Raw genomic sequence first — 27,910 nt, 5'->3', positions numbered from 1 at the left:
CTTGCTCGTGAGCGCGCTCTAGAGGCGGAGCTTCGCTGAAACTAAACCGCACGTGCGAATAATAGCACAAGAGCCGCTCATGTCACGAGCAGGTGAAACAGAAAGTCCCCGTCGACGATGTGCTTAACAGTGAGTGTTGCTTATCAATGCATTTGAAAAAAAGAAGCTGCTTATCTGATTTGACCTAATAATGAGTTGACAGGAAAGAGTGATCGAGTTATGGGTAGGTAACTAACGGTCTGTTCCAGACATATTTACCTGAAACAAATGCATTTTCAAACGGATTATATTTTGCTTGCTTTAGTTTACACTACGTTAGGGTCGTGTATTATATGACATTCAGTCTGGTCGACTAAATCACGTCTTTGTCACTGTCATGTAACAGTATACTTAAATATCAACAATGCAAAATGACGAGACACAGAAAAAGATGTTTTTTCCACGTCACTCTCCAACAAGACTCACGCTTAATGTTATATTCTGTCACATCCAGAGATCAAGTATGTAGACCGATATTTAAAACTGAAATAGAGTAATGTGTAATTCTAGTGTAGTGTAATAAAAAAAATGTGCTTTTGAGGTAGCTGTATTTTAATAGTTAAACATATATTATGCATTTTTCATGTAAAGTAGTTCATTACAGTTTTTGGAGGCTTGTCATGTTACATATACATTTAATCTGAATTTATCTGGTTTATGATATTCTTCTCTGTCTGCAGGTATTGATTTGTGGAATACTTTTCTTTACAAACAGAGTTTAGAATTTAGTTTAGGTTACCATTAAATGTATAATTAAATGTCTAAAAAGAACATTTGTGTATGTAGTGTTATACAATGTGTTTATGCGGTTTAAGGTTCAGAAAACACATTATTTTCCATATAATGTACAGTATTTTTGTCCTCTTTGCCCCGCATTTCTGAAACTGGACAATTTTGACAAAGCTCATTGCTCTGAAAAAGCAAGCTATGCTCTGATTGGCCAGCTATCCAGTGTGTTGTAATTGGCGAATCCCTCAAATGTGTGACGGAAATGTTATGCCCCTTAACATACTGTGATCTCCCAGCAAAACTAGACAAAACTAATAAAACCCAATAAAAATGCATTTGTTGCATCCAGTGGGGACATAATTTCTGATTATAATGACTTCTACTGTCTTTTTACATGTTGCATTGCTTATCGCGCTGTGTAAACATAAAATCATGTCTGCATTTGTGATCTGAGAAACATAAGCACTACTCTACACTGCTCAAAACTTGTGCTTTAATCATCAGTGCAAATAATTTTTATATAAAAAAAATACTTACAGGCTTTGATTCAGAAGTGCCAGTTTGTCCTTGCAAAGTCGAAACTGCCCAACTTTATAGAAACAGCCTTTGTGCCACAGACGCATTGTAGGCTACTGGTTCAGAAAACAGTCCTCTTCCTCCATAAAATATGCTGCAGACAGAACACTATTGTGAATACAACTTAACCACTGATTTCTAGTTGTATCCTCTTTTGAAAGGACAAACAAAGTAGTTTCACTTTCACAATGAAGCACACAGCATCTACACAACATGGCGCCGGTGGTATCAGCAAGAATAAAAGATACGCCTTCTTTCTTTGCGTGAAAATTTGGGCAACATTATCTTCCCACATCGTGATTCATTTGAGACTTTTGTTTTTGCGCAGTCCACCTCATGATCAACATTTTGTTACAGACTAAATTAAAAGACTTTACTTTTTCAAAATAACAAACTGGTATGTGTGTGTGTGCTAGAGGAAATTAAAGCTGGATAAGAATTAGGGCTGGGCGATATGGCCAAAAAAAATCTCAGATTTTATTTTTTTTAATTCGATTTCTGATTTTTTTTTCCAATTTTCCCCCCTACTTAAGGAAAGCAATAAGTACAAACAGCAGACAACTTAAAGCAAATTTTGCTTTTATTTAATCAAAAGTCAGCCTATCGTTAATCTGATTAGAAAACCGGCTTTACTGACGAGATGCGCAAAACGATCGGCCGATCGTGATCGGAGGAGCCCTAATCAAAAGCAAGACAAATGTAACCCCCATTTTCAAATTCAGCTGGTGCTGCTGCTTTTGACTGCGATGGGCTTTAGGCAGCCTGGGGTCTCTTGCTCCACGTCTGTCGCAGCAAACCCATACCAGTTCCAAACAATTTTTACGATTTTAAAATGTTAATCCTTTCTTGGGAACAAACTTCCAACTCTCACCGGTAGCCATGTTGTCGCTTGCTGTTTCGTGTGTGCTGTGATGTTGTTGCTGTTGCTTGCCATACTGCCAACGCTATGGGGAGGCAAAAATGCGCCATTACACAAAAACTCGATTTACTTATTTTTTAAATCGCCTGTAACAAAAAATTCGAATTAAATCATTCAATCGATTTTTCGCCCAGGCCTAATAAGAATGGACACCCATCTTCTTCGTTTTAGAATTTAAACTGGTAACCTTATTACTTTCATTTTTTGGTTGAAGATGTTTTAATGTTGTCTATGACATTGTTGAAGGTTATGGACATGTACCCCAAAATTTTTATTTACTCGCGCTTTGCCCATCCAAGATGTAGATGAGATTGTTTCTTCATCAGAAAAGATTTAAAGAAGTGTATCAATACATAACTTGTCCAAATTGACAAAAAAATCTACGAGTCCAGTGAAAAAATTGTATTGTCTGAATCAGGGGAGAAATATGCATATGGACTGGTATTTTGGCAGTACCAGTTGAAAGATTAAAAATGCCTTAATGATGGATTTGTTTCTTACAAACGTACAGGTTTTACCTCACAATATGTATATTGATAGACTGAAGTCATGTGGATTATTTTGATGCGTTAATCAGCTATTTGAACTCTCATTTTGACGGCACCCATTCACTGCAGAGGATCCATTGGTAAACAAGTGATGCAATGCTAAATTTCTCCAAATCTGTTCCCATTAAGGAACAAACTCATCTACATCTTGCATGACCTGATTTCATTTTTGATTGAACTATTTCTTTAATCTGTTTCTTCAGTGCAATGATGGAAAAACCCCAGAAGACGCAGGAAGAGCAGCAGTCGTCCCCACAGGTGGCGCCACCTGATGGTGGATGGGGCTGGGTGGTGGTGGGGTCTCTTTTCGTGTCTTCTGCCCTGGTGTTCGGGCTCATCTGCTGTCTGGGCATCTTTTTTGTGGAGTTTGTGCAGTACTTTGGTGAGAGTGCCCAGGCGGTGTCCTGGATAACATCTATTGGCTTGGCCATGCAACAGCTAATGAGTAAGTTCACTCATTAATTTGTTCATGTCTATATCAACAAACACAATATGGTCAAACCACACACTTTGGCTTTCAGCATTCAGTTAATTTTATATGCTTCCCTGCAGGTCCAATAGGCACAGCTGCATCTAATGTGTGTGGAACTCGTCCAGTTGTCATGATGGGAGGATTCCTTTCAGGCCTGGGATTCATTCTGGCTTCCCAGGCAACATCTCTTTTACATCTTTACCTAACCATGGGATTCATTTCAGGTAGATGCACTTGTAAAGAGTGTCTTTAATACTAACCAATGTCAGAATCCTGATTTGTGTTTTTACTTTCTATGTTAATGTCTGTCAGGTTTAGGCTGGGCGCTGGTCTTTACTCCTACAGTTGCATCAGTAATGCAGTACTTTACCAAGCGGAGATCTCTAGCCATAGGCCTGGGCTTCACAGGCGTCGGTCTTGCCTCTTTCGCCTTCTCTCCACTTTTTCAGTATCTAGTAGAGGTCTATGCTTGGCGTGGAGCTTTGCTGGTCCTCGGAGGCCTCAGCTTCAACATGATTGCTTGTGGAGCTCTTATTCGTCCTCTAGGGAAACCAAAGGTTGTGTTGAAGGTGTGTGTTTTTATGTTACTGAATAAATTAATGACATTTTCTATACATACGTACCATTTAGAAGTTGGGTCAGTAAGATTTTCTAAATAGAAAATAATACTAGTGTTCAGCATGGGAGCATTCAATTGATCATAAGTAACTGGAAATGACATTTCTAATGTTAAAAAAGATTTCTATTTCAAATAAATGCTGTTCTGAATGTACAGTTCATCGAAGAATTCTGAAAAAAATATTTCCACATAAATAATATTAATAACTAGGATGCAGAATTTTCCGATGGAAAAAGTAACAACAACAAAAAAAGATTAAAAAAAAATTCACAAAGCTTTCTATTCAGCAGACAATAGAAATAAAAATAAAATGTATCATAGTTTGCACAAAAATATTAGGCAGCACAACTGAAAATTCAACTTTGGCATTACAGGAATCAATTATATTTTAAAATTTATTTAAACAGTAAAATGTTATTTTTAATAATTATAACAGTTCAAAGTGTCACTGATTTGCCTGTATTTTTTATCAAATAAATGCAGCCTTCATGAGCTTTAGAGACTTCTTTTAAAAACATAAAAAAAATCTAATGGACCACAAACATTTGAATGGTGGAGTGTATATATTTTCCTTTTTAATAATTCATTTATTAAACAATTAGTGATTAATAAATATTATAATCATCAAAAAGTTTTTTTCTTTTTTATACAGTATATATAGTGATTTTTCTGCAGTTTAACATGTTTGAGGCAAAATTACTATATTGGCTTGTTTCTTTTTGTGCCTTTCTCAGACTGAAAACTTGACCAAGCTCAACAAATGTTCTTCTTTATTGTCCCGTATCTTCGAGTGCTTTGAGCTCTCCCTGCTTTCACACAGAGGCTTCCTCACTTATGCCGCGGCCATTACCTTCTTCAATGCTGGCTACTTCATCCCTTACATTCATCTGGTCGCCCACAGCCGTCACATTGGTTTTACTGAGTACAACGCAGCCTTTGTAATCTCTGTAACCGGTGTGGCAGATATCGTGGGTCGCATAGCCTCTGGCTGGTTCTCGGACTTGGGTAAAATACGGATGCCGCACATGCTGGTGGTGTGGACTGGGTTACTGGGGCTCTCCCTGATGCTCATTCCTGTTGCTGTGGTTTACTCAGGACTTATTGTTATTAGTGTGGTCTATGGGTTTTGTGCAGGAGCGATGACACCGCTGGCCTTTGCGCTGTTACCGGAGATCGTGGGCATAGGTCGAGTGCTGGGAGCCCTTGGCCTGCTGCAACTCATAGAAAGTGTTGGAGGGCTGCTGGGAGCGCCACTGTCTGGTAGGAGCTCATGAGATCATCACATTCATTTTATTTAAAGATAAGGTTATTTTGTCTGCTTTGATATTCATTTACAAACACGTCATTAAAATGAACTGTAACTCAGTGAATACTCAATGAAGAGACATGAGAGAGATATCTATGGAAAGATTAACAGGTCTACTTTTAAACTAAACAAGTGCTGCCGAAAACAAATATTCAGAGATAAAGTAATCCATATGAAAACAACGCAATGTCTTGTCCGTTTTTCACATCTCCCTTCATTATCTTCGAATTCGACCACGCCCCCGCGCCGAACGCTCTATTCAGATTCTAATGTTAAATAAAGATTTTATTTTTATTTTACTGTTTGCTTCGCGATGAGAGGAATAAGATATAAGTCACCCCAAAATGTGATGTGGTTGAGTATTTGAGATTTGGATTTCCTCAGAAAAAAAGAATGAAGCACTTTACTCAGCAGAGATCATAAACATGAGTAAGTTTTTTATTATTTATTTATATACTTGTACTAGTTTTCATATAACGTATAAACATTTTACTAGCTAGACTTTTTCCAAACTATAATTCCTGAGTAAATGTATAATCAAGTGAAACATTATGAAGTTTCAATAACAATATGCAATACTATACCATTCAAAAGCTTGATGTAAATAATATAAATGTAACTGTAACAAATGTAACAAACAATGCTGTTCTTTCAATTAATTCCCCCGAAAAAACCTGAAAAAAAAAAATTCTCAGCTCTCTTCAACATGAATGATAATCTATTAATATGAGCACAGAGATGTTTAGTTCTCTGGTGACAAGAAAAGTCATGATTGCCTCCAAAAGCAGCATTTGTTACAAAGAGACTTTCACTGATGCACTACTTAAAAAAGCCAAATCTGCAACCTTTAACAAGTTAAACAATGCAAAAGTTTAAACACTTTGCATGGAAAATTGTACAAAAAAATGTTGTTTGTTTTTAGCAAACTGATTTTGATATTGATAACTGCTGGTTTTGCACATTTATTTAATGTTTTGATTTATTTATTTAGAAAGAATATCCTCAGTTTACTTTTATTTCTGACAAGATTTTCAGGTGGAAGAAGTTTCCATTGGCTATGCCTCCAGTACAAAATGTTCGGAGTGATTGCAGAAATTGTATAACATTTATGGTCTACTTTTATATGTTATGGAGTAACTAATAAATTTTAATTGGTGAAAGAATATTATGTGTGTAAAATGTATTATAGTGTTAGGTATCTCATAGGTTTCTCACAGGTGTGTGTGCAACGGTGGAGCATACATTAGCGGTGGGCTGCGCGCGCATGTGTGTGTATGTGGGGGGGTGGGGGGGGGGGGTTGTAGTACTCATAAAATTTCTTCAAGGTTGGCAGGTATGCAAACAGCTCATAAAAAAACATTCCAATAATCCACACAAATCCAGTGGATTGTAAATGAAAAAGGGTGTGTTTGTAGAAAACAAACGGTTGCTTCTGGCAATCCATAATATTGCTTTGTCCAGTGAAAAAATCATATTGTCTGAATTATTTTTGGTTGAACTGTTCCTTTAAAAGGCATTGAATCAGATCTTTAGGTTCACGTTCAGCAATGTAATGATTGTTCCATCTCCATTTTTCCCTCCCAGGCTGGCTGAAGGACTGTACTGGGTCATACACAGTATCTTTTATTGCTGCTGGAAGTTTCCTGGTGTTAGGTATGTTAGTTACTATGGCTCTTCCCTATTTCTGGTCTTGTACGGCCCCTCCATCCTCATCACCTTCAAAGAGGAAGTCTCAGGATGGCTCCATTGAAGATGGACTACTGAAACAAACTCTATCCTCAAATTCTGTACCTGATAACCTGTGCCCTTTGGATGATACATCCTACTCGGAAAAGGAGTTAAAGGTGTTTTAAAAGAGACAAAATACCTCAGGAAATGGTGCATTATACTACTTCAGGGGAAATATTATGATTGTGTGATGGTAGAAAATAATCAGTGGTAGTCATAGTAGTAGTTTTTAGAAGACTATTTTGCATTGTCATATGGGATAGAGACAACTATTGGCATAGGAATCACAAATCATATTGCATTTTTGGTTTCATAATGCATTTTGCAGTAAGACTTTTAGTGGGTAATTTCATAAGAATAAACTTTATAACTCAAATTAAAAAAATATGAAGTTCAAAACAAATGTGGATTATTTAATCATTCCTTATGAATGCAAGTATACACATACATTTTTGGAGATGCTCTATGAAATTGGTGCCCTTCAAAAGTTGTATAATAGGTCAATACCAGCGTATTTTTTTTTATCATGACAAATACAATAAAGTAATCAAGTTATCATTTATCAAGAACAGCTATTCTTTTTGATTACATAATAATAATTAAAATATGGTTAAATTATTATTACATTTAATTAAATTACTTAATTACTTTTGTTTTATATATACATTTTCAAATATATTGTCAATTCAAAATCACCACCAAATAAGGATTTTTGCTGATTTTGTCCAAATATGCCACTTTGACTTGAGCGTTTCTGAATTTATGGATGGCGCTGTATATCAAATACTATTTATTTTATTTTATTATTTTTTTAAATTGAATTATTAACATTTTTATTGTAAATTACTGTTGCATACTTACCTCTGGAATTCTCTAACAGAAAGTTAATAATGTTGCACAAATACAGCTTCAAGGTTTGGTGGAAAGACTGATGCTTGTGGTTTTTGTCAGTCGGCAACAAAGGGTCATTTTGTATTCATGGCTAGTAAAACATAAAGGCTGCTAGCAAGATGTTCCTTGATTCCACACAAGCTTTAAACTGCTTAGTCAGCAGACTCAGCACATGCCTGACATGCTGTCACATAAAGTAAAATCTAAGATATAGGCAGTGCATTTTGTTTTGCCAGTAAGTTTGGTGCTGGAGGCTACTTCAGTATAGTAAACGAAAGCATGAAGGCAAAATAAATGCTAACATTGCAGTGCTAATCCTGTTCTGCTCCTCATGTAGAGCATTATTCCTTTTTACTTTTTTACACACAACTTGCTCTACCTTACCTTGATTACAGCTGGACTGTTCTTGAATGCATATGGAAGAAGATGATGATCACAAGATATTCTTTGTCATGCTAGCATTGTCGGATAGAAATTTCAGGGTTGAATTGTACCATGTGATTTGTGTGTTTCATTGATGCTTGAAGTATTGTATTATGGGAATCTTGCACATTGTGAAGGGTTTCAGAGTGAATATCGATTTACATTTTCCACAGAGGTCGCTGACAAACAAAATTCACTTATGATTCATTGATCAAAGTGTCACACACTAAAGTCTTTTTTACACATTACATTCTTCAACACCTTTTTGTTTAAAAAAATATTTTTATTAATGCAAGAGATTTACTGTTCATAAACTAATGTACAGGTGCTGGTCATATAATTAGAATATCATCAAAAAGTTGATTTATTTCACTAATTCCATTCAAAAAGTTAAACTTGTATATTATATTCATTCATTACACACAGACTGGTATATTTCAAATGTTTATTTCTATAAATTTTGATGATTATAACTGACAACTAAGGAAAATCCCAAATTCAGTATCTCAGAAAATTTGAATATTGTGAAAAGGTTCAATATTGAAGACACCTGGTGCTACACTCTAATCAGTTAATTAACTCAAAAAATCTTGCAAAGCCTTTAAATGGTCTCTCAGTCTAGTTCTGTAGGCTACACAATCATGGGGAAGACTGCTGACTGAAGTTGTCCAAAAGATGATTACTGACACCTTGCACAAAGAGGGCAAGACACAAAAGGTCATTGCAAAAGAGGTTGGCTGTTCACAGAGCTCTGTGTCCAAGCACATTAATAGAGAGGCGAAGGGAAGGATGTGGTAGAAAAAAAAGTGTACAAGCAATAGGGATAACCGCACCCTGTGGAGGATTGTGAAACAAAAGCCATTCAAAAATTCGGGGGTGATTTACAGAGTGGACTGCAGCTGGAGTCAGTGCTTCAAGAACCACTACGCACAGACATATGCAAGAGATGGGTTTAAGCTGTCCCATTCCTTGTGTCATGCCACTCTTTGCAACAGACAGCGTCAGAAGCGTCTCGCTTCAAAAAGGAGTGGTCCAAAGTTATGTAAATTTTGCATTTCCTTTGGAAATCAGGGTCCCAGAGTCTGGAGGAAGAGAGGAGAGGCACACAATCCATGTTGCTTGAAGTCCAGTGTAAAGTTTCCACAGTCAGTGATGGTTTGGAGTGCCATGTCATCTAGAAATAAACATTTGAAATATATCAGTCTGTGTGTTTCACTTTTTTAATGGAATTAGTGAAATAAATCAACTTTTTGATGATATTCTATTTATATGATCAGCACCTGTATATGCATTTAAACCTTCTTTGAATACTAGTCAATAATGCTGATGTAAAGATGCACTTCTCATAAAACCAAACACATGAACCTTAATCTCCACAGAGTGAGAGTCAATGAGCTCAGCTACAGACTTTGCTTACTCATGTGAAAGGGCCTTATTGCTTTGAGATTTACATCACAGATGCACTGCACTCTTTAGCTTATAGACCCCAGTATGCTTGCATAGTGTGAAAAGTGAGACTTGAATGAATTTGGATCAGTTTAGAAAATATACTGCAGTGCAATTCTATTAGCTTTAGAGTCCCAAAGCAGGCAATGACTCTCAAGTTATGTAGTAATTTTCCAAGAAGTGCACAGCATGTCAATATGGGTTTTAATGGAACAGTACAGTACCAACCAGTGTTTTTTAGACAGATTTGTGTTTTAATGTGGTTAAATAAAAGGCTTAAATAAAATAATTATGTTATGAAGCATCATTTAAACTAAGATATCATGACAGAAGTACAAGCAGGAACATGCAACTGAGCAGGATATGTTAAAAATATATACAGATAACTGATAGTGTGACTGTAGGGCCCTGGTTCATTCAAACGTTTGGGGGTTGTACGATTTTTTTTATGTTTTTGAAAGAAGCTGCATTTAAAAAAAAAATCTAAAATACAGTAATAATGTGAAATATTAATACAATTACAATTTTTCTATTTTAATATATATTAAAATATCCTTTATTCTCGTGATGGCACAGTTGAATTGTCATCATCATTCCTCAGTCTTCAGTGTCTCATTATCCTTCAGAAATCATTCTAATATGCTGAGCTGCTGCTTAATAAACATTTCATATTATTAGCAATGCTGGAAACTGTGATACATTGTTTCAGAATTATTTGATTAATAGAAAGTTCAAACGAATATCATTTATCTAAAATATAAATGTTTTGTAACGTCATTACTGGCCCTTTTTATACAATTTAATATTGAGAGGGGGAAAAAAAAACACTTTTTACAGACCCTGAACTATTGAATGGTAGTAATAATAGTTCAAGTGTTAAAGGTGTTTCAGGTTTTATTGCAAAATTCTCAGAAATGCAAGTCACATAAGTCATAAGTCATGAATCATTTATTTATTTAGCTACACATTCTACTGTTTTCATGGTTATTCATTTATACCTATTCCTTATATCATTGCATGCATGCACACAAAACATCAATTAACCATTTTAAATGTTTTTTTTTTGTTTTGTTTGTTTTTGTTTTTTTTATAAAAAGACAAATAAAAATTATAAACAATAAAATAAAATTATACAGAATAACCAAGCAAACAGTAATCTCTCACTCAAAGTAACAAGTACATTCAAGTTGCATTAACACTGTGGCTCACAACATAGTGACTAAAAAGAAGAAAAGCAACTCGAGGAAAAATTAGGAAGAATTCATTGCTACTAAATGAGAAACATAGAAGCAATCCACTCCATCACTACAGTCTGGCTTGATGTCTTGCTGTCATACCATTTGGATGTGAAGCTGCTGAAATGATAAATTATTCAGCTACAGAAGGTCAATGAAAATAACTGACAGGAGACACCAAAATGATTGATGACATCATAAATCCTAAACGGGGATAAACCCACACTCATGTACGGCAGACAAACCAAATGAAGCAGCATTTCATAAGAGATGTTGACTGTGGGTGTCTTTTCATCAAAACAAAGAAAAACAATAGAATGTGGCAACTTCATTTTGTCTACTGGAGGTTTTGTTAAGTGTGTGTGTGTGTGTGTGTGTGTGTGTGTATAACATTGACATCTAGTGGTCAGGTGGTTCATTTCATGTCAGTACTACGGCGCTTAAGCTTCTCTGGATTGTTGGAGGCCATTTGGGAGAAATCCCTGAAAATATCATGATAGGTGTCATCACCTGCAGGAGGAAAGAAATACACAGAGAGAGAAATTATTAGCTGAATACTGGTAATAAGCAGCACAAATTTAAACAATCTGTTTTTTTTTTTATCCTTTCATATTTGTTGCATGATTCTCTGTGCACATGATCTCACAGACCATTACATTCAAAATGTTACTTTCAAAACAAACAAGACTGAGTATGTACTACAATCATATACTGTATGAGAGTGTAAATTATATATATCCCCGTGCATGTGAAATGATCGAAACCTGGAGTCTAAAAAGATGTTTGAATCAGCCTGATGAGAACACCAATCACCTAGAGGAAGAGCTTTGATTTGGGTTTGTAACTGTACATAAGTGCAGCGATTATGCATACATAAAGACGTACGGTAGCAGTGGATTGATTACCTGTAGCACGCACTGCAGAGGACACACACTGCAAGCAGTAGACACCTGGCCACCCGTCTCAGGACATACACATATGCACACACACACACACACGCTCAAACAGCAAAAACAGATTTGTATACAGAGATACAGAAGGACAAACTGCCATCAACAAGATGCAAAAAGCAACAGATGCAAAAAGCTTAAGCACCAAAAGATAGCACACCTGTAAACAACTGGCAATGCAATGACAGTATCAGATTCAGAGTAACAGAATCCTACAGGAAAGCCAAATATTAAATTAAAAGTGATCGCAGCAAATGATCACCAGGGACTGAACATTTGACTTCAAAATATTTATGATCGTTAACTGTACACATGTTGGTTGAATGGTGATGATAGCCAACACAATGACAAATATTCATGGCCCTCCCTTTACAACAGCTGAATCCTTTGCATTTACTGAAGGAAATACTAGTGCTTGCAAGATAGCAGTTTTATGTTTTTTGGTATGATTAGATGAACGAGTAGACATTTAAAGGAAGGAATGAAAGGTAGGCAGATAGATAGATAGATAGATAGATATGTAAATCAATGGAGCTTTTCTAAATCAGGAAATGTATACAAAAAGATGGGTCTACATTATGTTAAACAGTTCAAGTTGAATTATGTAATTGCAGAAAATTGTAAAGAAAAAAGCAGAAGAAGAAGAGAAATTTCAACATGCAGATATCTTGCAAGCACTGTAATGAACGGCTGTGGAGTTAACCTTTATCTTACACTGTTAATGCCTGATCAGGTATCTCTGAACATTTAATAAATCAAATTTAGCTGGTTAATGTAGTAGTATTCAGATTTTTCAATCATCTGAAGCCTATGACAGGCAAAGAGAAAACACGATAAATTCCACTTGAGGTGTTTCTAATAGCTGAACAAACACCATCCATACAAACGAGCATTGTGTAAATGCAAAATAAAACATACTATATAACATTTTATCAAGACTTGACCACAGGTACTAAAAGCACTGACATTTGATTCATATCTTGCTATTGAAACGTAGTGTTATCTATTAACATTCAGTGTTTCTATATATTTTATAAAGTGCTCAAATTCACATACGGTCCTTTCTTTTCTTTAACTATCTGTTAAGCTCAGTTTTCCTCTGCTGTGTCATCTAAGTTTACAGTCAGTTAATTCGTGCCACCTGGTGCCCGACCACTGAGATGGTTCTTGATAGTTTGAAAGCTTTTCTTAGTGTGTCCAATCACAGACCCAGCCCCGCCCCCACCACCAGAGCCCCGCCCCTCAGAATGACCTGATGGAGTGCCATCCATCTCCCGCATCTCCTTGTTCATCTTGGCTATCCGGAGTCTAGGAGGAAAACCACAGTGGATGATATGTTAATTGAGTTATTAGCAGGAAGAACCTCATTAACTGTACTCTAAGCTAATTAGTGTCCTTTTCAGCTGATACTCTCTGTCTATCTATGTCTACTTACAGCGTGACAATGTCAGCATTGGCAGCATCTATGGCAATGCCGATTGGATCCTTGTCATCAATGTCTTTTGCGTTGTAGTCTGCTCCTCTCTTAAGAAACAGACACACCAACCTACACCAACACAGAGACACATTTGAGAAATATGTATGACAATACATGTATGACAGCAGCACTGGGTATTGATACTCATTTGCTTCACAAGCTCTTGATTCATTTTTTATTCTGATTTCATATAGATTTGATTTGATTCTGATTCATTTGGGCATATCATGTCTTAAGGGAAGCCGATCCTGATTTAGCTTTGGAGGTTTTTACAAATTTATTAAATGCCAATTATACCAAACAAATGTTCAACAGTGCCCTAACCTATGCAGTTCATTTTCTATTATTTTCATTTTGTACTTAATGCATAATAATAACAGCCAAATACTGCCCTGTGGATAATAACGAAAGTCAAATTGTAATTGTATTTCGGTAACACTTTAGAATAATGGTCCATTAGTTAATGTTAGTTAATTTATTAATTAACATGAACAAAACATGAACAATAGATTTATTACGGTATTTATTAATCTTTGTTAACGTTAGTTAATGAAAATTCAGTTATTCATTGTTAGTTCATGCTTATTCACAGTGCATTAACTAATGTTAACAAGCACAACTTTTGATTTGAATAATGCATTAGTAAATGTTGAAATTAACATCAACTAAGATTAATAAATGCTGTAGAAGGATTGCTCTTGCTTAGATCATGTTAACTAAAGTAGTTAACTAACATTAACTAATGGACCAGTATTCTATAGTGTTACCTGTATTTCTTGTGCAAAACTTATTATTATATTATATATATGATTATAATATCATTATTATTATATTATAATAACAATATGTAAAATTATTATACAATCATAAACTCCCATGAATGAATATAAAAAGGTTGTTTGTCTTGTTGAACAGTATGTTTTATTATTAACACACACACACACATTTATTCAGTGAATCAGACTACACTAGTAGTAGCTTTTATGTATCATTCTATGAAAATTAAGGTAGCATTAAAATGATTATTTTCTACAGTTTTTATTTATTTAAATCTTTTTATGATTAATTTGTTGTGTGTGCAGTCTGTGATAAAACACTAATAGACTAATAGAAAATCATGTTTTCTTGGACCACAAACACCAGTAAAATCTTGTTATCCCACAAGGCTTTAAATTTAACTGCAGTATCATATATTCAACAGCAGAGTGCACCACTTTTGATGGTGTTGTATGAAACACTGATGGAGAGTAAAAGATCAATCCTAGGATTTTAAGAATTTGTATCACAATTGTTCAAATGCAGATAAATCAGAATATGTTTTTTTTCATGCAGCCCTAGTATCTAAGCCTGTGTTACCCTGTATGTCCCAGAATGGTAGCATGGTGTAGTGGTCCCCTCCCGTTTGAGTCCACCTGGTTAACATTAGCGCCGTTCTGTAGGAGAAACTCACAGGCTGCCAGGGAATTCTGCAGAGAGAATTACACAGTGATTATTCACTGCAACTCTTAGGCAATACACACTTACAACATGAACAATGGACTCTCTCTGTCTCTCTCTCACTCTCTCACACACACCAACACTTACAACCATAGCAGCTTGTATTAGTGGAGTTTTGCTGTCTTCAGCCACGTTGACCCAGTTGACATCAGCGCCGTGCGCCAGAGCATCTGCCATGAGAGGGAAATGCTGCATTGCCGCAGATCGATACAGCAAAGCCCCGGGATGAAGACCACTCAGATCCTCCTCTTCATCATTATCTGTACAAAGAGAGAGAGAGAAAGATTGAGAGTGAGGAGTTGTCTGTGTGGTCAGATGCATGAATATCATATGTGTGTGTGTGTGTGTGTGAGTGTGTATGTGTAACCTTTATGAGAGCTGGAATTGGAATTCTTCATTATGTCACTTGGGTTCAGGCCTGTAGGGGAAACATCAAGTGACAGTCCACTGATTAGATCAGTAGAGACTGGAAGAGACACTTATCTTCAGCGTTTCAATTAACTAGTGTCTTCAAGCTTGTTTGTGCATATCACAGCTACAGTTACTACAGTTTAGCTTTTTTTTTTAATACTATTTTCAGATTTACTGTATTTCAGCTTGGTTATTGTTAAACTTTTTTTGCTTAAGAGATAACTTAAAGGGGAAGCAAAAGAGTTTACATTTATTTCTCAAAAAACACAGACCTTTGTGTATAGACACCACATATGTATTGGTTCTCATGCTTTATGACTTATAAATTTCCATGTTTTTTTGCCCAGTCGTTTATGACCAATACAGAGGTTACGCTCGCATATTTCTGTATTTATACTGGCAATAGTAATTCCATTGACTTTTTAAAATTGCATTCATTACCATGACTTTTCCGTGACCTTTTTTAATGAATTTTCTAACTTCCATGGCAAAGTTTAATGTCGCTCTGATGCAATGTTTAGTTTACAATGAATTATTACACTGCCACATCTTCAGTCTTTCAGCTGCATCTTTTAAAACAGAACCACAAGAGGAAACAGTTTAATGTTTATGAAACTGATCTTGACTCAGCATACTTGTGCACTCTTCACTGCAACCTACATAAAAGTTTGTTCACAACAGAATGCAAGGTTTTTTATTAGTGTCCTTCTTTGTTTTCAGTAACAGTAACTTTACTAGCATCTAATTTCCATCTGCATGCAGGATCTCTTCCCCCCCACAAAGACACAATGGTCAAATTATTCCAAGTGATGACTATTTGAGGACTTCTAAAAACATACTGTATTTTAGTTTTTAATTACATTGAATGCATAATTAATCATAAATCACTCACCATCAGGCCATCCATGTTGTAGATACATTTTTTCCTTCATCAGAAATGATTTGGAGAAATTTACCATTGTATCACTGCCTCACCAGTGAATACAGTACCTTTAGAGTGAATGGGTGCCGTCAGAATAAGAGCCCGAACAGCTGATAAAAACATATCCACGAGTAATTCACGTGATTGCATGCAGTCCATCAGTTAACGTCTTGTGAAGCAAAAAGCTGCTTCGACTCTCGTTCTGACGGCACCCATTCACTGCAGATGATCCACTGGTGAGCAAGTGATGTAATGATACATTTCTTCAAATCTGATGAAGAAACAAACGCGTCTGCATCTTGAATGGATTGAATGGTTGAGTAAATATTAAGCAAATTTAAAACGTTTGGGTGAAGTATTTCTATATTTTTTAAAAGAAACGTTCTTTCTTTTTTTCAGATTTTTTTTTTGTCTTATATTACAATAATACACCGTGTGTTTCTATGCTGAATTGCAGGGGATAAATACAAATAAAACTACAGTTTTTTGGGCCTGACTGTGCAAGTAAATGTGTAAATTACAGCATGTGTTTAGCCGTATATGTCTGTGTACCTGTGAGTCGTGGCAGAGTGGCTCGGTTGGGTTTGGGTTTGAGGGCAGGGCGTGTGTTGGGTCTGTCCTGTGTGGTTTCTCGGTTCCGTCGGGCACTGGAGCGCCGCAGAACCGTTACTCGACCAGTCTCTGGGAGCTTGTGGATGAATTTTTTCTCTACATATTTAGAGCGAATCCATGACTCCTTATCTTGTCTGAAGAAACAATTCAAATACAGATTATATTTAATAAAAAAACACAATTTTCTATGTTTTTTTAATTATAACACCAATATTTACTGTATATATTTTACTGTACCTTGGACTAGAGGGGTGGGGCTTCTTGATTGTGATCTCATCAATACGTGCCTCATAGATCTTGTTAATGGCTGTGTTTCCTAACTCACACATGAGCTGAAGAAATAGTGACAGTGGAGAAACAGCAAGAGCAGAATGGACCAAAAGAGAGATAGTTAAAAATAGTGTAACTATTAAAAAACTTGATCTCATACATGGATATAAGAACATGGCATCCATGCTTACTTTGACGAGCTCTGGCTCCCATGAGTCCAGCGTCAGGGATCGTACCTTCGAGAAGTGGACACCTAAACTCCTGCAAGACACAAAAAACAATTCAGATGCATGTTCATGTGATGCATTATGTAATTGTATGTGTGTGTGTGTGTGTGTATGTGTGATACCTGTGTATGCCAGAGCAGGTAATGCACAGCGTGATGCCCAGATTGATAGAGGCCCAGTCGGGTCCAGGCTCGCCGCAGTCGCAGCACTGCCCATTCCCTGAGATGGCCTGCACCTCCTCCAGGGCCTCCCGACCAGACGTTTCCGGCTCCCCTGAACTCAGACGCACACTCCCCCCAGACACTGAGCTACAGCGATCTCTCTATTTAACACACACAGGTTTACTAAGCTATTTTAATGGAGACATTACATATACACCTTTAAACCCACCCCTACCCTTAATCCTGCCTCTCACAGTAAACCTTCTGCGTTTTTTCAACTTAACAAAACTTTACAAAAAATTCACAGTAATCAATACTAGTGTAATTTCAAAAGTAAATAAAACATTTAAAAAAGTGGGGAGAAATCACACTAAAATATTTACAAATTGAATAAAAATATATGTGTGTGACATACAGGGCCAAGAGTGTCATCTCTTCTGTCCTGGAAAGCTGAGGCGATGCTGTTCTGGACAGCGGTGATCCAGCTTTGCTGCTGTCGCTCTGAATCAGCCTGTAATAAACAGCTCCTACACAAACACACACACCACACACACTGTTTACTGCACTGTGTACAGTCTAAATACATAGAGAGCCCAGACACTACAAGAATCAGAAAAATGTTGCATGCTTACAAATACACATACGCATTATATTCCAGTTCTGACAGACAGAAACACAAAGAGACTAACTTGGAGGGAGAGACGACCTCAAAGCAGAATCGTCTGTCTTGTTCACTGCAGGGCTTCACTGTGCATAAACGCAAGTCCTCCACAACAACAGTGATCTGCTCCTGATTCAGAGAGAAAGAGAGCTTGTTTAAATCAAACAAATGTGGTCTGCATGTGCTGGGTATGTTTATAAGGTCACCAAAAAAAGAGAACAATTAAAACAGCCTCTCAATTCTCTATAAATTTCCAATTCCCAATATTTAGTCTGTTTTATGGGTGTGCAATTGTATCCGTATAAGTGTGTGTAAACTGATGTGTCATTACTGCTATTGGTTAACGCTAGATTATCCTTATGTTAGGCAATCTAATACTTACATTATGTTTCTTTAATACTTACATTATGTTTCTTTTGGTAAACCAACTGGTTCTTCTGAATGGAGAACCAGCGCCTGTGGTATGAACACACACAGACACACACACATATCATGGCCGTGTAAGGTATTAATAATGCAATCAGACATATGATTGTAATTCAACTCAGAACTCGTAGTCTCTGAAAATCACACGCAACGGCCAAATGTGCAAAAGAGAAAGTAGTAAAAGAGCAAATTAAGCTATGTACAAGAACATGCATTTAATATTAAAATTATAACCACAATACAGCTACAAAAAAAAAAAAAAACACATGAAGAGAGACAAACAGAGAAAGACTTGCAATTGCTCACAAAACTGCACATAAAATGATTACACATAAAATAATTATCATTTATGACAGCTTTCAAAATATGGCTAAACAAAATTGTGAAAAATAAGTGCATAATCACAGACCTCCATAAACTAACTTAAAACCACTAAGTTATGATTATTTTTAAGTAATTTATTAATTAATTTAGATTGCTATTAATATTATATTAACATGAATAAACATTATTATTGAATGTTTAATAAAATCATTTATACATTTGAATTATTTGTTTTAAAATCATGTTAATATTTCTGATTGAAATCATAAATTGCTGGAGTGCTGTACCTGCTCCATGTTTTGAAAGCATTGCTGGCTCTCTTGTACAGGTAACCTTCCATCACGATGCCATTAGGTGCATCTGGGCTGAAGTCCATTATAGAGTCATCATATGACACATCCTGAAGACAGACACACATATATATATCTTCCCTCAGATGCATGTATAGTGTCTTTGTGTACAGATACAATGGTGTGTGTGTCTTAAGAGTCTGACTACCTTTTTCTTGACAGCACCGAGTCTCTGCTCCATGTCCCTTTTCTCTCTTGCAGAATTCAGGACTAGTTGAGTATACTAGAGAAAATGACAATCACATTATTTGTGTCTAAACCAAAGTTACACAGGCAGTGTTCACAACACAGTGGCCCAAATCTGAATGTGTTTTTTTTTGTATATTTTTTTTATGAATGTGTAACAAGAAAGAGTCACAGTGACTGTCATTTTAAATTCTGACCTAGGTCACTTTGTTATATGTAGAAATAAAATGTATTCTAATCAGATTTATATATATTTTTTGCTTGAAAAGTCAAGTTGGAATGAAATTATTTGACTATAAATCTATCTAATTTTCATCATAAATGCATGCTTGATTTATCTTTAATGTGACCTATAAAATAATATATATAAAATATATTTTATACATTTAAATGCATTTATTGTCAATGCAAGTCCAAAGTTATATATATATATATATATATATATATATATATATATATATATATATATATATATATATATATATATATATATATATATATATATATAATTATGTTTTGTGGATGTTATAATGGCTATTTACACATGCAGTCAAGGAAACACTGCCTGTTTAGACAAGTATCTTAAACCAATTTTAAAAAGCATGTGACAACCACACAAACATCAGATTTGAGCAGAAAATCCAAACTGGGCATGTTTGGCAGGTAGGATAGAAAATCCTGAAAAGAGGGAAACTCTTTGAGGCTGGGGTTTGGGCCATTTAACTAAATCTCAGAATGGAAGTTTAATTGTATATCACACAATTATAAACACATGCAAAGAGGCTCAAGCCTAAATCCCCACTATAGTTATTATAGTTATTATGTGACTTTTCTAGTCAAGAGTTGTGGTGATAAGTCTTCTATAATTGTAGTCTTTCTGGGGTGCGACAGGATTTTGGACCACATTTAGTGAAGTCAAAGTGCATGTCATTCAGGGCTGAACTGAATGTGAAAGAATGTAAGACATGTTGGCCCTTGTTCAACTTCCTGACCTATACCAAGAAGAGGTCATGAAGATCACCTCCACTTTCGGTTGTTATCTTCCACAGACTTTCCTGTTCTCTCCCCCTCACTTTTCCGCTCTCTGCTGTCACTTCATTAAAACACTGCTTTTCCTCTTGGCCCTGGTTCTCTTACACTATATTTAATAAAAACACAGCTCTTTCCCAGCCCCCTCTAATTAGGCCCCGAGCTCCAATGCTGCGAGGACCCTCTTGGAATTGCTCTGTTTCTTCTTCTTCTACAAAGTGAAGCGAATTTTTGTGTGCCTAAAGATGCTCGAAAACTCATGAAACTTTGCACATGTGTCAGAACTGGCAAAAATGTACACCTGCTATGGGTTTCAGAATTGGGCGTGGGCGTTTCAAAACAGTTTGATAGCGGCACCTATAAAATTTCAACAAACCGTCCCTCCTGCTACTTTTCACGTACGTGTACAAAATTCAGTACATTCATGTAATGTCCCAATATCTACAAAAAAGTCTCTTGGAGCGAGGTCCTAAATGGAACAGGAAGTCAGACATTTTGAATACCCTCTACGATTTTTTTTGCCATTCTTGTACTTTAAAGAACTCCTACAGTTTTAATCGGTTCATCTTTACATTTGGTGAGTGTAATCATAAGGCCTTTGTGATTCTAAATGTCAAGATCTTGAGTTTTGTCGAAAGGGCATGTCACTGGCAACCTGACAAATTTTGATGTTTCGTTATGAAAAAAAAAAATGTTATTGTAACTCGATCTGCCCCAAAAGAGCAGAGTCTTGGCGGCGGTTGCATAAACTTTTATTTAGACTAGTTTAGCCCCTGGTCTACATCTACATGTCAATAATCAGTTATAATTCATAGTGCCACCTGTTGGCAACAGGAAATGTCATGTTTTACACTAACTCAAATATGTTCAATCTGCACCAAACTTCACATGTCTGATAAAAGTCCTGGCCTGACTGAAGACATCTACATGCCAATATTAAGTTATAGTCAAGTTTACCACATATTAATTCAATACTGGTTCTTTCAACAGTGATTGCATTTTTATCTATAAATTGTTCCTCTATCCCAACAATGTTTCTATTTTTTTTTCATTTTTAATCTGTATATTGCTCTAATGAACATCACTGCTATGAAAAGGCTCTAGAGATCTCTCTTGACATTTGTATCGCTAAGCTTTTCACCATATCCTGTGCTTTCAGGAAGCTATGAGCAGGTTTTGTGGTTTTCGCAGGCCAGTAGGAGGTGAGTAAGTTTCCTGTCTAAAACTTCTACATTTCAGCTTCATGCTCCTCGGTAACATCAAGTCATTGCATGTGTTAAAACATTGCTGCATAAATACATGAATCTTCAATTGCTTTTAAACATCAAATATGCAGTTTTTGATCTCAAGTAACTCGTCAGTAGAATTAATAGAAAACAGATCTCAGAATATGCATGTAAGATTTAAGTCCAACAATTGGTCTTTATAAAACTGGTTGGTGTTTGCTATTCTTCAAGCAGTTTTACAGTTCTGCAAGCACAAAAGTGTTTGCCAACACACACAAACTTTGTGTGATACATACTGTTTCCTGTTGTTGCTCACTCTGACAGAAAACTTCCTGTCATGTGATCTCTGTTTGTACCATCACATTCTTGTCATTAGACCTTCTGTCTTCTTTTTTGTAACTTCTGAATTTTTTTACTTTACAATATGCTCAATCTGATATGTTTCCCCTTCCAAACGACACTTGCATTTGTCCTAATTGGTACTTCCCACTTTTCCCTTCCCACCTTCCTTCCTCTTTTTTTCAGTGATGTATCCAAGCAGCTTTCCATGCTTTTGGCATCCATTTCAACTGGATGGATAAATGAATAGACAGACAGACCGACAGACAAATATCTTACCTCATCGCTCAGTTGTTTTTGGTAGTTTTTCAGTTCTGTGAGTGACTGGTAGCCTTGCTGGAAGAACGACAACTGGGCATCCATGAGAGAAAGCATCTAACAGACATTCACACCGAAGGCAAACACACAAGCAAGAGTAACTGTAAGTTACCATTCAGTCCTGAACGTTATAATACAATTCCAAATTATATATATATTAGATCTTGACACATACCGCCATTAGAATTTCAGTCTTCTTCCTGGACTCAATGACATTAATCTAAAATTAGGAGGAAAAAAAAAATAAAATATAAGCCCACATAGTGCAATGATGCAAAGATATTTATATATTTAAATGTGACTCAAGTGTCCAAATATATTTTGAGACCACTTTATATGGAAGTATATGTTTGTACCTGCAGCACATAGTCCAGTGCCCCTGATCTGAAGGCTCTGCGTGCATTCAGGAGGTTATTACTGGCTTCTTCCACCTCATGTTGTTTCCCGCGTGGTGCCTGTGCGTTCCTGCTCAGTGCCGCCTCCAGGTTCTCACTGCTACGCTCAAACTCCTTCCGTACATCCTTAAAACGCTTCACATCCCTTCAGGAGAGATACAGTAGAGAAGAGCTTAATAAATCGCAATAAAACCATTCTTTCAGTAATAAAGGGAAGGAAAAATTTATGAGATTTCAGCATTTTTCTTAACTGTGACTCAAAAGTTCATGCATACGTTTACAGACAGCTTCATGTTATTGATAGAGTGGTACAGAAAAGCAAATGTGCCTTCGTAACCAGCCAGAGGAAGAAAACGTCTTACTCTTTCACAAAATTCTGCAGCTTCAACTTCACAGACTTTTGTGTGGTTTCAATCACCTCCTGTTGGGAGAGGTATCATTCATGGAATGGGACACAAGCCAGAAGAAAAGTAAAAACAGGAACAGGATCCCCAGACAGATCTCTGGTACACTGGTTACTAGTAGAAACAGTAAAGAAGTAAAAACAAAGAACTTGACTCACCTCTTGAGCGCTAACGATATCTGACAGCTTTTTAGAAAACTTTTCTAAACACTCCTGAAAGAAAGAAGCACAGCCTCTGTTAGGATTCTATTAACTCTCAATCATTTTCAACTCATAGAGCTACACAGGATCTTCCTTTTGCATTTTCAATATAGCATTAAGATAGATTAAGATTTTCTACTGTTTTTGAAAGAGGTCTCTTATCCTGACAATTTATTTGATCAAAAATACAGTATAAACAGTAATATTGTGAAAATTATTACAATTTACAATAATTTATTATTTAATATATTTAAAATTTAAATTATTCCTGTGATGGCAAAGCTGGATTTCCAGAGTAACAAGATCCTTCATAAATCATTATAATATGATGATTTGGTGCTAGATGCAACATTTCTTATTATTCTTCTTCTTATTATTATTAATAATGTTAAAAACATGAAATTTTTAATATTATAAATGACTTATACGTGATCAATATAATGCATCCTTGCTGAACAAATGTTATAATCTCTTTAAAAAATAATAAACTTTTAAAAAGTCATTTAAATGTGGTATGTTTTCTTTTTTTATAATGTCTAGGAACACATGTTCTGTTAGCACTTGTAAAGCAATTGTAAAGATCTGGAAATGACGATAATTTTGTATCACTTCCTTCTTATTTTGATGCTGTTATGGGTGATCACATGTTCATTTACCATCTCAGGTATCGTCTAGCCCACATGGGTTTTGTGTACAGTAAGAAAAGCTCATTTGAAATCCGTTGATACACTCACCCCCATGGTTCGGTCCTCAGAACAGTGGTTTCCAAGCTCTTTGAGGCCATTTACAAAGCTCTTACTGTTCTGGCAATAGGCACGGCCTGCATCCAGCATAGTGTGGCACTGTTTCACCAACTACACAAACACACGTTTTTTTTTTTCTTTTCAGGACGTTAAATAATGTCATATTATTCATAACACAGCATAAACCTTACAAAACTCTTTACAAACGAATTTTGTGAGCAACTGTTTAACAAATTTTCATGAGATGAATGTTTTTGATCCGAAACTAGCCAGCCTACTCAATTCAAGGGAAATTATCTTGGATTGTGGTTAAAAGCTTTTCTATTGGCAATTCCTCTTAGTGGTTCCTCTGCACAATACTATACCTCTTTGCAAGACCGTAGTGCGGGAGATGCATGCCAGAAGAGAGGAACAATGACTTTGTTTCAAATTAGGGAATTGAGCATTGAAGTTTAAAACAATATACCTGCAGCAAGGATATTTGGGTGTTAATTGTGTATTTATGGTCTGAGTCTAAATATGAGACTGTGATCTGTTATGGTTTAAAAGAGTAGCAGAGACTTCAAACAAAGTCCAATAGTAGAGAGTGCATCTCTGGGAGAACTGTAAAGTCAAGGTGCTCTCTGGTCTAGGGTTTATAATAGTCCATCAAAGAAAACTTTAGGATAGCCATGGCACTCTTTCAGATTAAAAGCCTTTATTATCAGATGGCCAGCAGAGACTAAAGAAAATGTGAGTGGGTATGGTGCTTGAACATGCAAAACTGCTAAAAAATAAATACTGACCCAAATCTCTAAATATTTCACCGTTTTTATGTTTTATCGTGCGCAGGGCAACCATCATAAGCCTGAGCACTTAGAAAAGTAGTAGTACTTTCACTTTTCTCCTCAACAAGCCACATGTTTTGAGGTATGAATAATGTCTCTAGTAGAACGAGTTATGTGCTGACATTTATATGTAAGTGTTGCTGGTTTGTTTATAAGTTTGAACATTAGTCAGAGTGATGCTACAATGAATGGTGAGTCTTTCAGCATTTCCTCACCTTCTCAAGTCTTGTCTCCAGTTCATTAACGTTGACCTCCACCTTCTCGATTTCTGCCCTGTTGAAACATAGCAGATACCTTTTTACCATTTACTTGCACAAAACACAACCAAGTTAGTCAAGGGAAGTATTAAGAGGACTATTATTATTTCAATTAGTGATACTGTGTGCATTTATATCTGTATTCAAATGTGTGTTTGTATCAGTGAATCTTCGTTTGTGTGTGTCATCAGACTTTCTCATTGAACACACAGTAAAACAGCTCAGCTCTTTGTGGTTTCCCGCTTTTTCACATGTACGGTTAACAGACATAGAATTAAGATGCTTATATTCAAGCAAACATTAATTCAAATTTTAATACAGAAATAGTAACGGAGAAACATAATATTACAAAAAAAAATTTGAAATACATTCATTTTTTAGAAAATTGTTACATTTGTATAGGCTGGAAAACACTACATGATTTTCCCCACACTTTACGAATTGACGCTAGTTGCTGAAACTCAGAGCAAGTTTTCAAAGCTGACAGATTTCACAGAAAATCACAAAGTGTATGATGATCACAGATCAAGATTTTTTTAGCTTCAGACTATGATTCTATCCGGTCTGGGGATATCGAACACTTTTGAGCTGATTTTTAAACACATTTAGTAATGAAGTGCATGTAATCGTGTGAGTTTGTCGTGGTCGGAATAATTTGAGTGTCTGGTACTGTGTAATCAACAGGCATTTATTCTAAGATGCGCAGTTTCTGTCTTTACAAAGTTGGCAAGTTTATGATGCCTAGTGTTTTAAAATCTATCATGTATTCCAGCCTCAATGTGTAATGTGAGCTTACATGTATGTGTATTCATCATAAATGCACTTTTTAGTGCATGAATGTGTGTGTGTAATTATGAAAAAGTTGTAGTTTCCAGCGCAATCCACCCCTAATACACACTTCCTGTCTCCTGTTTATCATTTCAGTATCTCTCTCGTCTCACTTCCTGCTCCCCCACCACTACTCAGCCGTTACTAAGCAACCGGAGGCAGCCGCAGTCTGAAGTAAACTAGGCCTCGAATGTGTTTGTGTCAGCGGCCTTCTTACATCTTTATGCAAACTATTTCTTTTCAGTTGCTTTCTGTGCACGAAGGTCAAAAGCGCCCGTGCACGGCTGTGCATTTGGTGTAGACGAGTTCCTCAGGTTCTGTATGTTTATATCCGCATATGACAGATAAAAAGGCATATTGCGTGCGTTTATGCAAGTAAATCTCTAAGTGGTGATGACCTAATTTTTTCACTACACCCTCTGAGTCTGTTCCCTCTGCAGCCACTAAAACATGGCACTCAAACTTTCCATTATGCTGCCCACTAAATCTACAGCCAAACCAATCAAAGAAAGAAAGAAAGAAAGAAACTTCCACTAAAAGTTGCATATGACAATTTTAAAAACAACTTAAAACTTTTTATCCTTTAAAATTAGGCTACTATACTATTTTCTAGCATTATATATTCATGTGAATGGTCAAACAGATCTAACAAGATTAAAAAAAGAAAAGAAAAATCCCTTTCTGCTGTCCACAGACCCATTTAATCATCATCCCATTCATTCCTTGTGACCTAAGCAAATTCTTTCCAGTGCTGTGCGCTACACTCAGCGCTGATCTGAGATCAGTTCTATTCAAGCACGCTCGGGGCAAAACCATTACGCTGAATCCATTGACCTGATCCTGGAACTGCTCGGAAAGAAACCTGCTACGTCATCCCTTCTGCACATGACAGACAAGTTTATCATTAAATGTGGTGCACGTGACCTGTCTTTTGTAAAAAAATAAAAATAAAAATAAAACGGTGTATAATGTGCAGTATGCATTATTATTTTTTGCCATTATTTTATGTTGAATATTTTCACAGTGATAAGAAAAGAAACAACAACACCAAGTAGCTTACCTGAATCGAGGGGAGTCTTTCAGGCATTCTTCAAAATCCAGTTTAACAGTCATTTTGGGAATTATAAAGGACACAGTCGATGCGAACAATTCTTTTAATTCCTCACAGTTCTGTAGCTATGTGCAATTCCTCACAGTTCTGTATGTGGTTTGTCCTAATAAAGTTCCTTTATGCCGTAAACGTCCAACGCTGTGAGAGCACTCGTGCTGACAACATCAGGAATCGTTTAGAAAAGATGACTTAAACCAGTCGTTTCCATTGGAGGTTTCGCTATAAATACCGGTCAGTCGGGTGTTGCCTTGTGAAAGCCAAACGCATCTTTTCAAAACTAAACCCAAGTTTGTCTTTTTCAGGCAATTCACTTGAGCGACAAGTCAATAAAATAATAATAATTTGTTAATAATATAAATACAAAAATAACGAGTTCTGGTATAAGCAAATGAAGTAAACCGTACCGATAATTATGGCCTCATCTCTTCCTAAATGTTCAAGAGCGCGCTTTCATTATACGTTCCATTCTGCGCGTTTCTTCCATTTATTAGTCCACAGGTTCGTAGTTTATACATCGATTCGTGCTCCAGCTCATCAAACAGCATGTCCGTCTACGTTTCCCTTGTAAAACTGAAACTTGTTTGCACTTCGCAGGAGAACTTTTTTTCCGCTCTTGAATATGCCACAGTTGGTCCACCCCACTTAGAGCGAGCGCACATTATTTCCGGGTTTCGGATTCTGCTGCACCGACAAATTGGCAGGTTGTGGATTAGCTGTTTTCAAGAGAGAATAACATTTATTATGCTTCCGATGCTATTACTTATTATTTATGGCTTAGGTTACCTGAAAAATATACCTTGTTTTAATCATTTTGCTTTAGTCTCATAA

The 27,910-nt window shown here is 36.2% G+C and overlaps 2 protein-coding genes across 4 annotated transcripts; one reads left to right on the top strand and one right to left on the bottom strand.

Moving 5' to 3' along the window:
* Nucleotides 1-10,792, top strand: LOC128017227 (monocarboxylate transporter 13-like). Of its 2 annotated transcripts, none has more exons than XM_052602508.1 (6): nt 1-129; nt 3,015-3,256; nt 3,364-3,507; nt 3,596-3,852; nt 4,637-5,162; nt 6,793-10,792. In XM_052602508.1, the coding sequence occupies exons 2-6, from the start codon at nt 3,019-3,021 to the stop codon at nt 7,059-7,061; spliced, it is 1,434 nt and encodes a 477-aa protein (XP_052458468.1). In that variant the 5' UTR covers nt 1-129; nt 3,015-3,018; the 3' UTR covers nt 7,062-10,792. The 2 variants fall into 2 exon arrangements, with proteins under 2 accessions (XP_052458468.1, XP_052458467.1); XM_052602507.1 differs by having other exon boundaries at nt 99-223.
* LOC128017226 (arf-GAP with coiled-coil, ANK repeat and PH domain-containing protein 1-like) lies at nt 10,630-27,747 on the bottom strand. 2 transcript variants are annotated; one of them, XM_052602506.1, is made up of 24 exons: nt 27,487-27,737; nt 27,032-27,329; nt 25,102-25,159; nt 24,051-24,170; nt 23,275-23,328; nt 23,075-23,133; nt 22,674-22,857; nt 22,493-22,537; nt 22,279-22,374; nt 19,368-19,442; nt 19,157-19,269; nt 18,524-18,575; nt 18,148-18,248; nt 17,874-17,985; nt 17,420-17,619; nt 17,262-17,331; nt 17,038-17,132; nt 16,741-16,934; nt 15,223-15,273; nt 14,943-15,115; nt 14,715-14,824; nt 13,317-13,427; nt 13,134-13,189; nt 10,630-11,441 (listed from the first exon to the last, which is right to left on the bottom strand). In XM_052602506.1, the coding sequence occupies exons 2-24, from the start codon at nt 27,082-27,084 to the stop codon at nt 11,347-11,349; spliced, it is 2,277 nt and encodes a 758-aa protein (XP_052458466.1). In that variant the 5' UTR covers nt 27,085-27,329; nt 27,487-27,737; the 3' UTR covers nt 10,630-11,346. The 2 variants fall into 2 exon arrangements, with proteins under 2 accessions (XP_052458466.1, XP_052458465.1); XM_052602505.1 differs by having other exon boundaries at nt 27,032-27,747.
* Nucleotides 27,748-27,910: the final 163 nt, after the last annotated feature.

Source organism: Carassius gibelio, chromosome A7 (assembly GCF_023724105.1).
Source record: "Carassius gibelio isolate Cgi1373 ecotype wild population from Czech Republic chromosome A7, carGib1.2-hapl.c, whole genome shotgun sequence".
Lineage (NCBI taxonomy): Eukaryota > Metazoa > Chordata > Actinopteri > Cypriniformes > Cyprinidae > Carassius > Carassius gibelio.
This window is presented reverse-complemented; position numbering and strand designations above follow the sequence as displayed.

What these genes read in the sequence shown, in the direction of transcription:
- LOC128017227 (XM_052602508.1), top strand. Translation starts at nt 3,019, where the DNA reads ATGATGGAAAAACCCCAGAAGACGCAGGAAGAGCAGCAGTCGTCCCCA. An exon ending in AACCATGGGATTCATTTCAG is followed by an intron (nt 3,508 to 3,595) that starts GTAGATGCACTT and finishes AATGTCTGTCAG; the next exon opens with GTTTAGGCTGGGCGCTGGTC. An exon ending in GCTGGGAGCGCCACTGTCTG is followed by an intron (nt 5,163 to 6,792) that starts GTAGGAGCTCAT and finishes TTTCCCTCCCAG; the next exon opens with GCTGGCTGAAGGACTGTACT.
- LOC128017226 (XM_052602505.1), bottom strand. Translation starts at nt 27,084, where the DNA reads ATGACTGTTAAACTGGATTTTGAAGAATGCCTGAAAGACTCCCCTCGA. An exon ending in AAAGACTCCCCTCGATTCAG is followed by an intron (nt 25,160 to 27,031) that starts GTAAGCTACTTG and finishes ATGTTTCAACAG; the next exon opens with GGCAGAAATCGAGAAGGTGG. An exon ending in TTTACCAAAAGAAACATAAT is followed by an intron (nt 18,249 to 18,523) that starts GTAAGTATTAAA and finishes TCTCTGAATCAG; the next exon opens with GAGCAGATCACTGTTGTTGT.